The sequence below is a fragment of the Kogia breviceps genome, chromosome 3, assembly GCF_026419965.1.
Source record: "Kogia breviceps isolate mKogBre1 chromosome 3, mKogBre1 haplotype 1, whole genome shotgun sequence".
In the NCBI taxonomy this organism is placed as follows: domain Eukaryota; kingdom Metazoa; phylum Chordata; class Mammalia; order Artiodactyla; family Physeteridae; genus Kogia; species Kogia breviceps.
Window position 1 is genome coordinate 108942367 of NC_081312.1, and position 15228 is coordinate 108957594.

Consider the following 15228-nt stretch of genomic DNA (forward strand, 5'->3'; position numbering starts at 1 on the left):
CTGCGTTGGGTCTTTGTTGCTGCATGCAGGCTTTCTCTAGTTGCGGCGAGCGGGGGCTACTCTTCATTGAGGTATGTGGGCTTCTCAGCGCGGTTGCTTCTCTTGTTGTGGAGCACAGGCCCTAGGCACGCAAACTCAGTAGTTGCGGCTCACAGGCTTAGTTGCTCCACGGCATGTGGGATCTTCCCAGACCAGGGATCAAACCCATGTGTCCTGCATTGGCAGGCGGATTTTTAACCACTGCACCACCAGGAAAGTCTCACACACACTTTAGATGCAAAGACACAGACAGGTTGAAAGTCAAAGGATGAAAAAAAAATACCATGCAAATAGTAACCAAAAGAGAGCTGAAGAGGCTGTATTATTTCTAGACAAAATAGACTTTAAGACAAAAATTGGTAGAGGCAAAGAAATGTATTTTAAGATAAAAGGGTCAATCCATGAGGGAGACATGCCAGTTATATAACAGAGCCCCAAAACACATGAAGCAAAAACTCAGAGGTGAAGGGAGAAATGAACAATTCAACAATAGTGGGAGACTCCAGTATCCCACTTTCAACAATGACTAGAACAATAATCAGATCAACAAGGAAATAGAAAACGTAAGCAACATTTTAAATCAACTAGATCTAACAAATATCTATAGAACACTTCATAGAACAATAGAATACACATTTTTCTCAATCACACAAGGAACATTCTCTAGGATAGATTATGAAACAAGCCTCAACACATTTAAAGGATCGATACCACACAAAGTATTTCAATAGAATGAAATCAGAAATTAATAACAAAAAATTTGGAAAATTCACAAATATGTGGAAATTAGCCATGACTTTCCTAAATAACCAATGGGCCAAAGAAGAAATCACCAGGGAAATTAGAAAATACTTTGAGACAAAAAAAGAAAACATAATACATCTAAACTTAAGGGATGCGACTAAAGTAGTTTATACAGAGAAGTTTAATAGCTGTAAATACCCACATTAACAAACAAAAAAATCTCAAAAAAATAACCCAAGCTTCCACCTTGAGTAACTATAAAAAGAAGAGCAAACTAACCCAACTCAAACAGAAGGAAGGAAATAATAAAGATTAGAGCAAAATTAATGAAGTAGAAAATAGAAAAACAATAGAGAAAAATCAGTTTTATTCAATCAATTGAATATTGCTGATTCCTTTCCTGTGGATCATGTAACATATTTCTTATCAGAGTTTCAAGAGGGAGAGAGAGGGAGAAAGGGAATTTAAGAGGATGAAATCAAAAGAGTAAAGGAGCTCTAAAAGACAGATCAGCCAATTGCAATGAGGTGACCTTATCTGGATCTGATTCAAACACACAAATTGAAAAAAAAAAATGGCATGTATGAGACAAGTGGACATCTGAACATTGACTGGGTATTTAATAATATTAAGGAATTAATATTAATTCTTTATAATAATGGTATTGTAGTTTAGGTTTTTAAAAAGCTGTTGATTTTCTAAAGATAAATGCTGAATGAAACATTACAGAAGAAATGTCCTGATATCTGGGATGTGCATAAAAGGGGGTGAGGGAGTGAGGGCAATATGGATAAACAATGTTGCCATGAGGTGCTAATTGTTAAACTAGGTGATGGAGACACAGAGGTTCCCTATCTGTGCACTGCTCTTTATCTCTGTAAATAGAATGCAACTGGAAATCAATAACAATGAAATTTGGGGAAGTCAGCAATATATGGAAATTAAAACATTCCTAAATAAAATGGGTCTAAGAAGAAATCACCAGGGAAATTAGAAAATACTCTGAGATAAATAAAATTTTGAAAGTTTGGTTTTTTGGTTTTTTTTTAAATGAAGCATACTGCTCTAGGAGGTGGAGATGACAAGTACAAGAAAACTACAAACATGGAGTCGGATGACTCTAGGCTCAAGCCATGGCACTGTCATCTCCTAATAGGGAGCCCCTAAGGCAGCTATCAAGACCTGAAGCTCAGTTTCCTCATCTGTGAAATGGGGATGTGAAAATAGGACCATCAGGATGTTAAGATGGAACTGTGCACTGAAACACTTGGCTCATATTAACAAGTATAAAAAGAATCTTCCCATGAACAAGACTATCTCCTGAGGGCAACCAAGTTTTTAGGGAAAGAAAGGTTCTATTTCTATAACTGGACCCTATTTATGACTCATGAAAGTATCAAAAGAAAAATTATTTCCAAAAACCATGTGAATGGCAATGTCCAAATTATTCCTCAAGTATCCCCCAACCTAGCACACCAGAGGGATGTCCCTGCTTAAAGAAAACTTGCATTGTCCTGATATGTCCCTGTCCCCTGGGTCTTGAGCTGGTGGTACCTCTGCTTCTTCAAATCTTTTACTCCAAATAAGACAAAGATGTTGTGCTTCCCAGGGGCAAAATGTTTCTGCTGCTGGTGAGGAAGAGACTGGGCTCTCCAGGAAAGGGAGAAAAGGAGGACCAAGACAAGATAAATGGACAGAAACAAAAGGAGAACTTTGTCAGGTCCCATTTCAGGCTCTTCTGAAAAAACAAATCATGAAGCCCAGGGTAAGCAAATTGGACAGATAACCCTGATGAGCTGGGGAAACAAAGCGAGAATCAAAGGAAAGGGAAGAGACAAAAAATCAGAGTAATTCCAAGATAAGCATTAGTGCACATCCTGACTACCTGTTTTCCCAAAAGATGATGGAAAGACACCAAGATGCCATGCTCAAATCCAAGAACAGAGTCCCCAAAGCCCAAAAGATTCAGGGAAAAGTCACCTTGGGTTAATTCATGCAGAAACGCTGCTGTTTCCATCATCCTAGAGACAGACACTGAAAGGTGCCTGTGTTTGACTTCTCTCAAAGTGTATGGAAGCTAAAGGGAAAACATTACACAAGAAGAACCTAGGCAGGGTTTGGGCAGAGGGTGGGGAGCCCATAGCACAAGGGTGCCAAACTCTCCCAGGGCCACAAGATCAGGGCCAGAAGGGGCACGTGGACCTGGGGCCAGTACCCAACTTGACTAGTTAGGAAATGGAGTGCAGGTGAGGCAACGGGGCTTGTGCAGAGTCTCAGCCAGGCAGGACCCCCACCTCAGGCTGTGCCACTCGGAGGCTCATTCCATTTCTGGCAGCAGGGGCGAGGTTTCTGGTTTTAACGTGTTACCCCCCCGCCCTGTGGTTGAAGAGGTGGATGAGTGCTTGGACCCCTGCTTGGGCAAATCCCCTTCCAGGAATGTTTCTTCTTAAATTTTCCCCCAGTTCCTCCTCTGATAATCATGCTCTGCTTTCCCACCACCAGAACCGCCACTCTCTGGGCTGGCTCTGCACTCCTGTCCCCTCTCCTCTGTCAGTCCCACCTGCCTTGGGACCTGTGGTCATTAGCTGCCCCCTTCATCCCAGCCTCTGATGGCGCTGGTCCTGTCCCAGTTGTACGCTTGCTTGGTACTAGAGGTGGATGCCTGCCAGCTGAAGTGAACTCCAAGCCCCTAAGCAACAAAAACCTGAGGTCACATTGGGAGGGAAGGGGGACAGAACTCAGTCAACCCCTTTCTTTCCACCTGTGCCCAGAAGGAGGTGGCTTCTCCAGCCAACTGTCACCAACACCAGGGAGGTCTACGTGACCAGAAAGGGCTTCCATGCCTCCCCCATCGCACTAGCCCACAGCCGAGGGATGCTCAGACTGACCTTCCCCCAGGGTGGGGGCCACAGGCAGGACCTGAACCCCCAGTATCACCCACTGCGCTCCTGTCCTGCTGGCTCAGGAGGGTTTTCCTAAACACAGCCTGAAATCCAGGAGATGATACCGTGGGCTCAGGCCGTGGAAATAGGACCTCCACTCACGTTTGTTAGTGCAAACCAAGCCGTGATGTGGACACCAGTTCTCCCACCTCCAGAGGCTCAGCAGCCTAGGAGGGGGGGTGGGGGGACCTGAGAACCTGCACTTCCAGCAAGCCTGATGGGGGATTCTCACAGAGAGGGGACCCAAGGACTCTGTTATGGGGACACACCACATAAATAACAGTACAAATCACTGATGCACTGCACGCTCCAGTCAGAACACAGAGAAGCAACCCTCCAGAGACACTGTCAACAGGTCAGGCTTCCACAACTAAAGTCTGCTCTCACTCTGCATTTACATGCACTTGACTCAAGCCCCATTTCACAGCCACCAGAGCAGTGACGCGACACAGGACAGACCCTGACTGTGCACCACTGTGGGGCCAGTGCCTCTGTAGTCACCAAAGGCCTTGAATGAACTCTGGCCTGACATAAATGTCATTTCCCAGGCTTCTCTGGCCAGCTTCAGTGCCAGCTCTCTGAGACCCTGACTTGAAGGCCGTACACGTCCCTGCGCACAGGTTAAGACCTGGTTGCAGTCTCAGGGGGCCCTGACTCTGTCATGTGCGCCACGCTCCCTGGTCCTCGGACTTGTGCCCTCTGCAGGGAGTCTCCTGAGCTGCCTCTCTGGGCTAGCAGCCCCACCCAGGACCCCCACGGACAGGCCCCACGGTACAATCAGTCCCCACAGTAAGCTCCAGGTGAGACCCAGACTCTCCCTTCTCCAGAGCCTGGCCTGGGTCTGTCTCAGTGGGGAAGAGCTCAGGGTGTTGCTTTGAGCCCATGGGCAACAGCAGCAAGGCAGCCACATGCAGCGTGGAATGCAATTGGAGGACGGGGAGGGCTCAGACATCCACAGGACTCAAAGCTTAGGCCGTTAAACACCCATCCCAGACTTTCTGGGCCCAGAGAAGTTTGACCTGGCTTCTGAAAAGGGATGGCTCTCCTCCAGACAGGCCTCCTCTCCACACACAGCTGCCACCATCTCACACCCACGGAGCCTCTCCAGGAAGAAGGCCAATTATCTCCCCAGGAAAGCATTCAAGGAATTTGACTTGGGAACGGGGAGGTTCTGGGGAACTCCTCCTGAAAGCACCATTATCCCCGACGCCTGGCCCCTGAGGACTGTACCCAGCTTTTGAGAACCGAGGTCAGGTCAGGGTAGAAGGGGAAGAGCACATGGATGGGTGGGTCCACGAGGAAGATGAAGGTTTCAGAATCCCATGAAGGATTCCAAGTCCATGGAGTCCAGAGATTGCTTTGGGGTTCCACTCTGAGTTTTCTCACAGGCATGTTGGGGGTGATGGTTGTTTTAAGGGTTAATTGACTTCATGAGTCGAAAGCACTTTGTCAGCTGAAAATAAAATGTTTCTTGAGGCCTAAGTATTCCTAAAAAGGAGGCTACAGGAGCTACAAGCTGAGTAATAACAGGAAGTGATACATGTGTAAAGACTAAAACCTGGATGGGGTCATGGTGAGCAGAACAGACTGGAGTGCTGGAACGGGGGACCCTGGGAACATCTGCATAAGGGTGCCCCCTCCCTTCTTGGCTTAAGGAGCCTGGGGAACAGGAGCCAGGAAACCCCACAGCCCTTTCTATCTATGTCATCCTTGCTGACTGGACAATGGGTACCCCTTGACGGCAAGCAGGCAGCATTACTCAAAAGTGGGTCATGATATAAGCATCACCTCTGTGCTAATTAAATACACAGATTACTGGGCCCAATCCCAGATGAGCCTATCAGATGTGTTGGGGACTGGAGCCTGAGAATTGTTAAATTGTTTATTCTTAAATTCAAGTTGTTAAATTGTTATTTTTAATAAGCTCCTCAGGCTGATTCTTATATAAATTTAAGAAGCACAAGCACCAAAATATTGTAAAAGCTGTGAAGTCAGGAAGACCTGGGTCAAATTCTAATACTACTACATAGCAGCTGTGTGGCTTTGGGCAAGTTACTTAACCTCTCTGAACTTCTCTTTATTCATTTGTAAAATAAGTATAAGGCACAATCAGTGCTGCTGGGAGGGTCAGAGATACTCAAAGGCATTCATGGTCTTCGTCTAAACTATCCTAAGAGGCAGGAATAACCATGGCCCACTAGAGTACAAGGGGCTTCCTGGAGTCCACTCACATGTGATGGTGGCTGAACAAGGCTAACGTCCTTCACCTCAGAGGCCCATATCAGCCCCTACACCGAGACTCAAGCAAAGACAACAGGAGGGAAAGATGGGCTGAGCTCTGGATGGAGACCAAGACCATCTGCCTTCCTGAGGGGTGTGGCCTTGAGGTGGACTCCACTACTAGACACAGCTCCAAGATGGGTATGCAGCCAAGTGGCTCTCTTGGGGTGGGTCGTGTAAAGAGAGAAGAGACAGAAGCATCCCAGACAGGTCCGGCCTGAGGATCCAAAACTTTAGGAGGTGCAGGGAGAAAGCGCAGGAGGAGCCCAGAGGAAGTACATTCCTTGATACTAACTGTAGACGGGGCTTGAAAAACCCCTGAAAGCCTCAGTCTTTCCATCTGGAAACTGGGGTTAATTTTTAAAAAACTAAACAGTCAACTATGGGATGGCACCCAGCTGGGTGTCCTGCTCACAGCTCAGGTCAATGGATGGATGCCGCTGTTACTACCCCTGCCTTTTTAACTGGTCTCTGCCTGGCATGTCAGAACTTGGCGGCAGTTTCATTCTGTTGCCCCGAGACGAAATGTTATCTAAGACCGAGCTTTACATTCATTCCTGTGTAGGTTGTTAAAGTCGTTCAACATCCTGGCGCTTGGAGCCTGGCTGAAGATTGAGGCTGGGACTTCAGGCTGGGGCGCCCGGGAATAGATTTCCCTCCTTTTTACTTATAAGGCAGGAGCGGCTGGGAATGAGGACGCCCAGCTGCCTCTGGATTCCAGCCCTGGGATCCCTACGCTCAGAAAGGGCGTCTGAGTGACAATCAAGGACAGGGTATCCCCACGCCCCACCATCTACGGTTTCTTGCTCTCCGCGACCCGAGTCGCAGAGTCCCGGATCGGTCCCCGGCCCCTCGAGGCCCGGCCCTCCGCCCAAAGTTGAGCCGCTCTCTCCGGGCCTCTCCACCCCACACCACTCACGCCGTACCCAACGCCAAGTTTCCGAGAGCGCCCCGGCCCTGCGCGGACCCAGCGCCGCCCCACCCGCTCCGCTCACCTGCTGAAGACGAGGCAGCCCAGGTGGTTGATCTCTTGGTCGGAGCGGTGACGGCTGTAGTCCTCCCACAGGTCCTTGAAGGCCGTGACCGCCAGGATGAAGAGCACGGGCGCCAGTGCCAGGCCGGGCTGAAAGGCGTTCACCGCCGGCACGAAGTTGAGCAGCGCTATGAAGACGAAGTACACGTTGGCCAGGCGATGGAACTGCTCGAACAGGTTCTTGGGCAGGAAGGACAGCAGAGTGTACTTGGTGGTCTTGAGCCGGTTGTCGGCCAGGTGCTGGGAGCCCCCGCACCGCCGCCGCCGCCGCGCGCCCTTGGCCGCGCTCGCCGCGGGGTCTTCGGCACCCGGGGGTGGCAGCAGGTTGGAGCGCACCGTGCGCGTCCTGAACTCCCGGCGCCGCCGCCGCCGCCGCCGCCGCCGCCGCCGTCCCGGGGACCCGGGCTCTTCAGCCGCCGCCGGCTCCCACTCCATGGCCGCGTATCGCCGCGCCCGGCTCCTCCGCCGCTCGCGCCCGCCCGCGCCAGCCTCCTAGGTGATCATCGCCGGCGGCCCGGAGCGGTGGCGCGGGCTCCCCGCCTGCGGGACGCACAGAGACGCGGTTAGCGGCCGCCCCGCCCAGCCCAGCCCAGCCCAGCCCAGCCCGCCCGCCGTAGGGGCCGGGCGCCGCACAGAGACCCCTTGTCCTCGCACCCTCCCGGCCCTTTCCGCCCCGGCGGCTCCCGGCCCCGCCCCGCGCCGCGCCCAGCGTGGGACACCGCGGAGAGCGGGAAACAAAAAGCCGAGCTGGAAACTTTAGAGCGGCTTAGTTTCGTTTCCCAGAAGCATCAGTTCGGTCCCAACACATTGCAAACGCGTCCCGCCACCAGAGGAGCCGCGTGTGGGAGAAAAGGACCTCAGCTAGGCTGGCGGGCTCTTCCCGAGTCCGTGCAGGAGGCTTGGAGCCTCCTGGAATAAACTAGAATCAAAGTTCAAATGAACCAGGGCATACCAATGCTCCGATTTTTATGTCTTATTTACTAAGGACATCTACTCCTGGGACCCCAAGAGGATTCTTCGTTGCCTCTACACTCTTCCTTACCCTGCCCTTTCAGATTCACTTCTTGGGTGAACTAGACTTTGAACTTTCATGATCATCACTGCCTTTCCTTACTTCCCTAAATAGGATTTTTTTTCTTTTTTTTTCCTTTAATTGAAGGGAGGAATATTTCGCTAAGCAAAGGCAAGCTTTGGTTTGCTCTATTTCCGTCTCTTTTCCTCTCTGGTAAACCCTGAGGGCCAAAATATACCTTGTGTGCTCTGGTTCTGAAGTGGCCTCTATGACCCAGACAGTGACGGGGCGTTGAAGATGGTTGTTGGAAGGGGAAGGGGGTGGGGGCAGGAGGGTGTGGCAGAAGTATCTGTTGGTGCAAAGGGCTCCCCTCAGTATTCATAGGGAATCAGAGCAGTGTGTGAAGGGTGGGCAGAGGCTGGGCATGGGAGAAAGTATGGGGAGTCCCAAGTGGGGACAGTAAGACTCGCCCCCAGATGTACTACAGCCAGCAGTGACAGTTTGACCACTTTAGAAGTACAGATGCGAGAAGCAGGGATTTCTTGCCCAGGAAACCATGGCTGGGAATTTGGGTGAGTGGAGCACTTTTGGGTGCTGCCTATCTGGATTTGGGGAGCTGTTGGCCTCCTCCTCCTCCTTCAGGCCATCCCCTCATTTCTCTTACTGCATTGGGACACAATCATCTCCCAAGGGACCACCTCAGCAGCCTCTGCTGGCCTGAGTTCCTCCCTCGGGTGCCCACTGACAAGTCACTTGCCTGGCTTTGCTCAAATCACTTACCTCTTCCCCATGACGCTCTCCCAGGATGGTCCTCACCTCCCGTACCCTGGCTTACACCCCATCCAGCCAGGCCAGGGTCTCACATCTCTACAGGGAACCTTGCCATGGACCACAATATTTACTAGAATCCAGCTTGAGGAGGGTAGAGTGACAGGTACTAAGAAAATGATCCATGTCATCGATCAATCCTCTTTCCTTCCACCATTCCTGGGGGTAACATATTGATGTGAGGAGGCCCAAATCTGAGAAAATTTTGACTGAAGTGCCTGCATTTTCAGGGAAAGAAATCAGATCTCACAGTGGACCAGTGGCATCCCAAATTGAGTGTTAACAGCCCACGAAGGACCACAATATCCCTGGTGTCCAGGAACTAACTCATGGATCCACATTTTCCTCCATCCCCCAACCCAGCGAGGTTCCAGGGCCTGCTGGTTCCCTCCATTTCCCATCCCTACAGTATCCCCAGGGTTGCCCCAGAGCCTCTGGGTGGGTCTCCCTGCCTTCCAGTCTCCCAGGTACAGCCAGTCCCCAGGTGGCCAAAGCGGTTACTTGACTTTCTTGACTACTTCAATTCATTTCCTTACCCAGGAGCTTACAGGAGTCCCCTGCTGCTTACAAAGTCAAAGGCTGGCTCCTCAGGCAGAGGTCCCTTGAGACCCTCAGGGAACAGGCACCAACTTGCTAATTTAACTCTGCCCCCGCCCTCCTCCCCACCAGCCCCAAGGGAGAGGTCTCCTTACCCTTCTCAGAACAGGCCTTGTTCATTCCCATCTATGTTCCGCTCTAAGGTTCCAAGATTCTGTGAGTCACACTGCTCCCTAAGCCTGGAACCTCTCCCCACCTGCTCTTCACCAATCCAAATTCAGTATTTCCACTAAGGCCTAGTTCATGTGGCCTTGGAGGTTTCCACACTGCATGATCCAATGAACCTCATGGAATTACTTCTATTCTGACATATGTGTAGTGGTATGTAAACCTCTCTCAGACTGCTCTGCAGGGGTTTTGGGTTTGGATGTCTTCTGTCAGCCAAACTCTCAGACTCTTAGCTGCCTGGGCCAGGACCAGGCTTGGATGGACTCCCAGGCTGGCCATCTGGACCCCTGAGTTCTAAGGAGGCCCTGCTGCTGACCCCCAGGCAAGTCTCTTTCATTGTCCTCACTCAGCAAATACTTATTCATCACCTGCATGTGCCTGGCATCCTTCTAGGCACTGGGGCCACAGAGGAGAATTGTCTCATGGATCTAACATTCTAGTAGACAAGGCAGTGTGATATTGTGATCTATAATAAGAAATATATATTCGGTCTTTGTCTCCATTTCTGGTTTCTGGCACAGAGCTCCTAATCCCTTGGAATTTCCTAAGTGATAAGAGCTATAAAGGTACCTTGATATTCATAACAAACCCCTTTCAACCACACCTGGGTTTATGTTAATGAAATGACTTTTAGAAAGCCCCTAAGGATGGGGGCAGATTGCCAGGGAACCATCTAAGTGATTAGAAGGTTGGACCTTTCCACCCTCTGACCTCTGGGGAGGGGAGGGAGCATGGGGGTTGAATCAATTACCATTAATCAAACGTTTTAATCACTATTATGTAATGAAGACTCCATAGAAACCCAAAGGACTGTTGTTTGGAGAGCTTCTAGGGTGGTGATCATGTGGAGATTCTGGGAGTGTTGAGGGCTCACAAAGGGCATGGATACTCTGTGCTTTCCCCACACCTTGCCCTGTGCACCTCTTCCATCTGGCTGTTCCTGAGTTATATCCTATTATGATAAACTGGTAATCTAGTAAATTAAATGTTTTCCTGAGTTCTGTGAACCACTCTAGCAAATCAGTCAAACTCAAGGAAGGGGGGTCTTTGGGAACCTCCAATCTATAGCCAGAATCTATAGCTGATCTATTGTCAGAAGCACAGCTGACAAACCTGAACTTGTGATTGTCTCCTGAAGTGGGAGCAGTCTTGTGAGACTGAGCCTTACCCTGTGGGATCAGATGCTCTTGTCAGGTAGATAGTGTCATAATTGAGTTGAACTGTAGGACACCAGCTGGTGAATTCCTACACACACATATTGGAATCGGTGTCCCATAACAAAGGCAGCCACTAAACAGGACACTCTGGGGAACACCACTAAGTCCCTGCTCTCTGGAACACTGTGTTCTCCTGTGGGAATTCCAACAAGACGGGCACAGGAAATGAAGGGGCACCGGCAACCCGGCGGGGAGGGGTGTGCTTGGCTTTCTGTAGCTAGGGCTGTCGGAGTGGGCCTCTCCTAGGCAGCCCTGAGCAGAGGGTAAGGAAACAGGCTACACAGATGTCTGGGAGAAGAAACGCCAAGTGCAGGAGAGGGTGGGGTTCCGGGCCCAGAAGACGGGCTAGGTGACTAGGGCCCCAGGGTGGGCCCTTGGAGGGACTGGAGGATCACGGTGATCATTTTGGCTTTTAGCTGAGTGAGAAGGGAAACTAGGAGGGGTTTGGGTGGAGGACTCATGTGACTGGACTCAGGTCCCCAAGGCAGGGGACATGGGTTTGATCCCTGGTCTGGGAAGATCCCACATGCCATGAAGCAACTAAGCCCGTGCGCCACAATTACTGAGCCTTTGCTCTAGAGCCCACAAGCCACGACTACTGAAGCCCACACTCTCTAGAGCCCGTGCTCCGCAACAAGAGAAGCCACCGCAATAAGAAGCCTGCACACCTCAACGAAGAGTAGCCCCCCGCTAGCTGCAATTGGATGGAGAAAGCCCACACGCAGCAACGAAGACCCAACACAGCCAAAAATAATGAATAAATAAAAATAAAATAAATGTATATAAAAAGAAACAGATCATTGACTGTTGTGTGAATAGAATGCAGAGGAATGAGCAGCAGAGAGAGGCTGTCAGAAGCCATTGCAGTGACCCTGGACAGGGGACAGTGGCTCAGGCGGGGGTGGCCATGGTGGAGGCTGGAACGCAGCTACTCAAGCAAGCAGAATCTGCTGGTGGGCCTGGGCGTGGTATCTGAAAGAAAGAAGGGAGTTGAGGATGTGTTGCTAAAAACTTGAGTTGCTGAGGCAGGAGGACAGTGTGGGGAGCGGGGGGAGGGTGCTGCAGGTGGGCACCGGGCCCAAGAGCCGAGGTGCAGGCGACAGGGGTGCACAGGTGCACACATCCCAGCTCAGCAGGGAGGCCCAACCAGAGATGTCAGTCTGGGGTCAAAGAGCAGGATGTGGGTGGAGGACAGCGTGGCTGGGAGTGGGATTGGGGCACAGGGGCCAGCGTGCAGGGCTTCACCTGCTTTGGAAGGGACAGGCCTCTCTGGATTCATTTCAAGGGCAACAGGAAGCCACAGACTGCCCCAAGCAAAGGCATGAGATGAAAGAGTCTGATTTTCCCTTTTAAAAGATGGAAGATGAAAAAAAAAGAAAAATAAAAAAGATGGACTTGGAACCCAGTGGGAGCAAGCAAAGCAGTGGATTAAATAGAAGGTGGCTTAGACCCAGGCAATGGATAGACAGTAGAAAAATCGGAAATATGTCTTCCAGGTACAATATGTCCCTTACATACAGACCTTCAGTTACGAACTTTCAAAGGTGCGAACATGCGTTTGCGTGTCCAATCATATAAGTTAGTTCATGTGTCTGGCATACATTGGTTTTTCCCACTTTATGCTGGAGGTAGAGAAATATTGCTTGGAGAAGGATGTCCCATTCAACATTCTTTTGCTGCTTGACAACACTCTGGGCCACCCCCCATCCATGGACAACTTTCATCCCAACGTCAAAGTAGTACATCTGCCATCAAATACTGTGTCGCTCATCCAACCTATGCACCAGGGACTTACAGCGACTTTCAAGAAATATTATTTATGTCACACTTTTCATCAGGCAATAAAGGTGAGTGATGAATAAGGAACAAACTTGTGACAATTTTGGAAGGACTATAATATCTACAAGGCCATAAAAAACATAGACTTTGCTTGGCGTGAGGTTACGGCTGTCATGAATGGGGTTTGGAAGAACCTTTGCCCGCAGTTTTTTCATGATTTTTGTGGATTTGAGAAAGTGGATGAGGAGTTCAAAGAGGTCTTCAGCAACTTAGTGACCCTCAGCAAGAAGCTGGAGCTAGGTCTGCAAGAGGACGACTTCACTGAACTCCTTGCTGTGCAATATGAGGAGCTTACTAATGAAGACCTGATGGAAATGGGGGCCCAGAGAAAGGACACAGAAAAACAAGAGGAAGAAGAAGTAACTGAAGAACCAAAGAGATTTACGACGCAGGAAATGGCAAGGGGATTTTCCTTATTTGAGGAGACACTGCTAGTTTTTGAGGCACAGGACCCGAACGTAAAACGGTACACAAAGGTTGCAGCAGCCATTCAGAATGCCATCCAGTGCTACCATGTAATCTATGATGAGAAAGAAAGAGCTACTACCCAGACATCACTTTTTCAAGAAGGTAGATAGAATTGAATCCAGCAAGCAACCAGAACCTGTGCCATCAGCATCAGGCATGAGTGAAATTGCAGCTTGCACTCCGTCTCCTATTGCTGACCATCCTTCAGCTCTACCATCTCCCACCTCCTCTACCTCCGCCAGTCAGTAACTCTTCTTGCCTATTCACTCGATGCCAGTCCCTGGATGCCAGCTGCTGTACTGTGCTACTGTACTTTGCAAGGTACTGTACTGTAAGATTAGAAGTGTTTTATTTTTTGTTTGTTTTTTATGTATTATTGTGTGAGAAGTATTATAAACTTATTATAGTACAGTACTATATAGCCGATTGTGTTAGCTGGGTACCTAGACTAACTTTGTTGGACTTAGGAACAAATTGGACTTAACAACATGCTCTTGGAATGGAACGCGTTTGTTTGTAGGGGACTTGCTGTAGAGTTAATTGATTGGCCAACAGGTTGGATGTTTGGATGAGGAAATGAGGTGAACAAGAGTAACACTTAAGAGTTTAGTTAATAACTTGGGGATGAAGGGGAGCAGAGTATGCCACCCTAAAATATGCCACTTTGGCACATTGATTTTTTGAATTAAAGGTACTTGAGAAACAGCCAGTGCAAGAAGGACACTTTGACCCTTCTTTGTCCCCCTGAAATCAGGAAATAAATATCCCATGTGAAGATACCCTCCCTGTAACAGGAGGGTAGAAAGCATACTTATTACCAGAAATAGGGAATTTAGGGGAGTTCCCTAGTGGTCTAGTGGTTAGGATTCCGGGCTTTCACAGCCATGGCCTGGGTTCAATCCACGGTTGGGGAACTGAGATTCCACAAGCCGCACAGTGCTGCCAAAAAAAAAAAAAAAAGAAAGAAACAAGGAATTTTAGGACTGAGAAGGCTATATACACAAACCTTTTTACTTCTTCACCATTTACTCCCTGAGCCCAAACCCCTTTGTTCTTCACAAATGCATTGTTTCTTTGTCTAAAAAGTCTAAAAGCTGCCTGCTTTGGTCCCTTCTTTGAGTTTCTTTTTTTATGTACAAAAATTAAATGTGTTTTTCTCCTATTAATTTGTCTCATCTCAGTTTAACTATTAGACCAGCCACAGAACCTAGGATTCCTCCTAGGTTCTAGAAGGAAAAGTTTTTCCACCCTTAAAGGGAAGAACAAGTTTGGGGAAGAAAACACAAAGGTAGCATACCCCATGCTAAGTGTGGGGAGCCTGTTGGACATCAAACAGATGCCAAGTAGGCAGTGAGATAGTGAGGTCTCAACATCACAGGAGAGGCCAGCACCAGAGATACAGATCTGGGCAACATCAAAAGAGACCTGTAATTTAGAGCTATGTGATGAGAAGCTGGTACCTACAGACAGAGCGTAAATAGAGTATATAGAAGAGATCCTGGTGTGACGTTCTCACTGAACAACGTAGAGAATTGGACGAGGCAGTCCTGAAAACTGTGTCCAGCTTTCATGTTCCAAGAATCAGCCCCTTTGATGGTGTGATGTTTGCTTAATTAAAACTTCTGGACTAAGTGACAATCACATTCTCAACATTTTAAACTAACAACATTTGTTTAATATTTACTCTGTGACTGCCCCTAATTTTTTTAAAAAAGGCATAAGAGAGTTTGAAATGTGAAATGTATAAAAACAGGCACAGATGCTGGCCATTTATTAACAAGGTACAGATGCTGACAATGATGTGATTTTAAATAAATGTTAATTAATTAACATTTATTTAAAAATTATCAAAGTATAGAGCTGTGGAGTATTAGGTTAGATTAATTGGTTAATGATCCATGATAATGTCCCAAATCCCAGAAATGCCAGATTCACCTAGACTCAAGTAAACATTTCTATTTTAGAATGCTTGCCTATGCACAATTTGTTCTCTTCTCCAAACTAAATTTCTTGTGAAAGACAGATGATATTTTTTTTTAAAGATAAATGTATAGTTGTGCT

The 15228-nt window shown here is 48.6% G+C and overlaps 1 protein-coding gene across 1 annotated transcript in view; it reads right to left on the minus strand.

Moving 5' to 3' along the window:
* ATP10A (ATPase phospholipid transporting 10A (putative)) overlaps positions 1-7561 on the minus strand; it is a 185025-nt gene extending 177464 nt beyond the window's left edge. Inside the window, 1 exon segment of the mRNA XM_059056027.2 lies at positions 7001-7561. Coding sequence (XP_058912010.1) covers positions 7001-7473 — 473 coding nt within the window. The 5' untranslated portion in view covers positions 7474-7561.
* Between the last annotated feature and the right edge of the window lie 7667 nt (positions 7562-15228).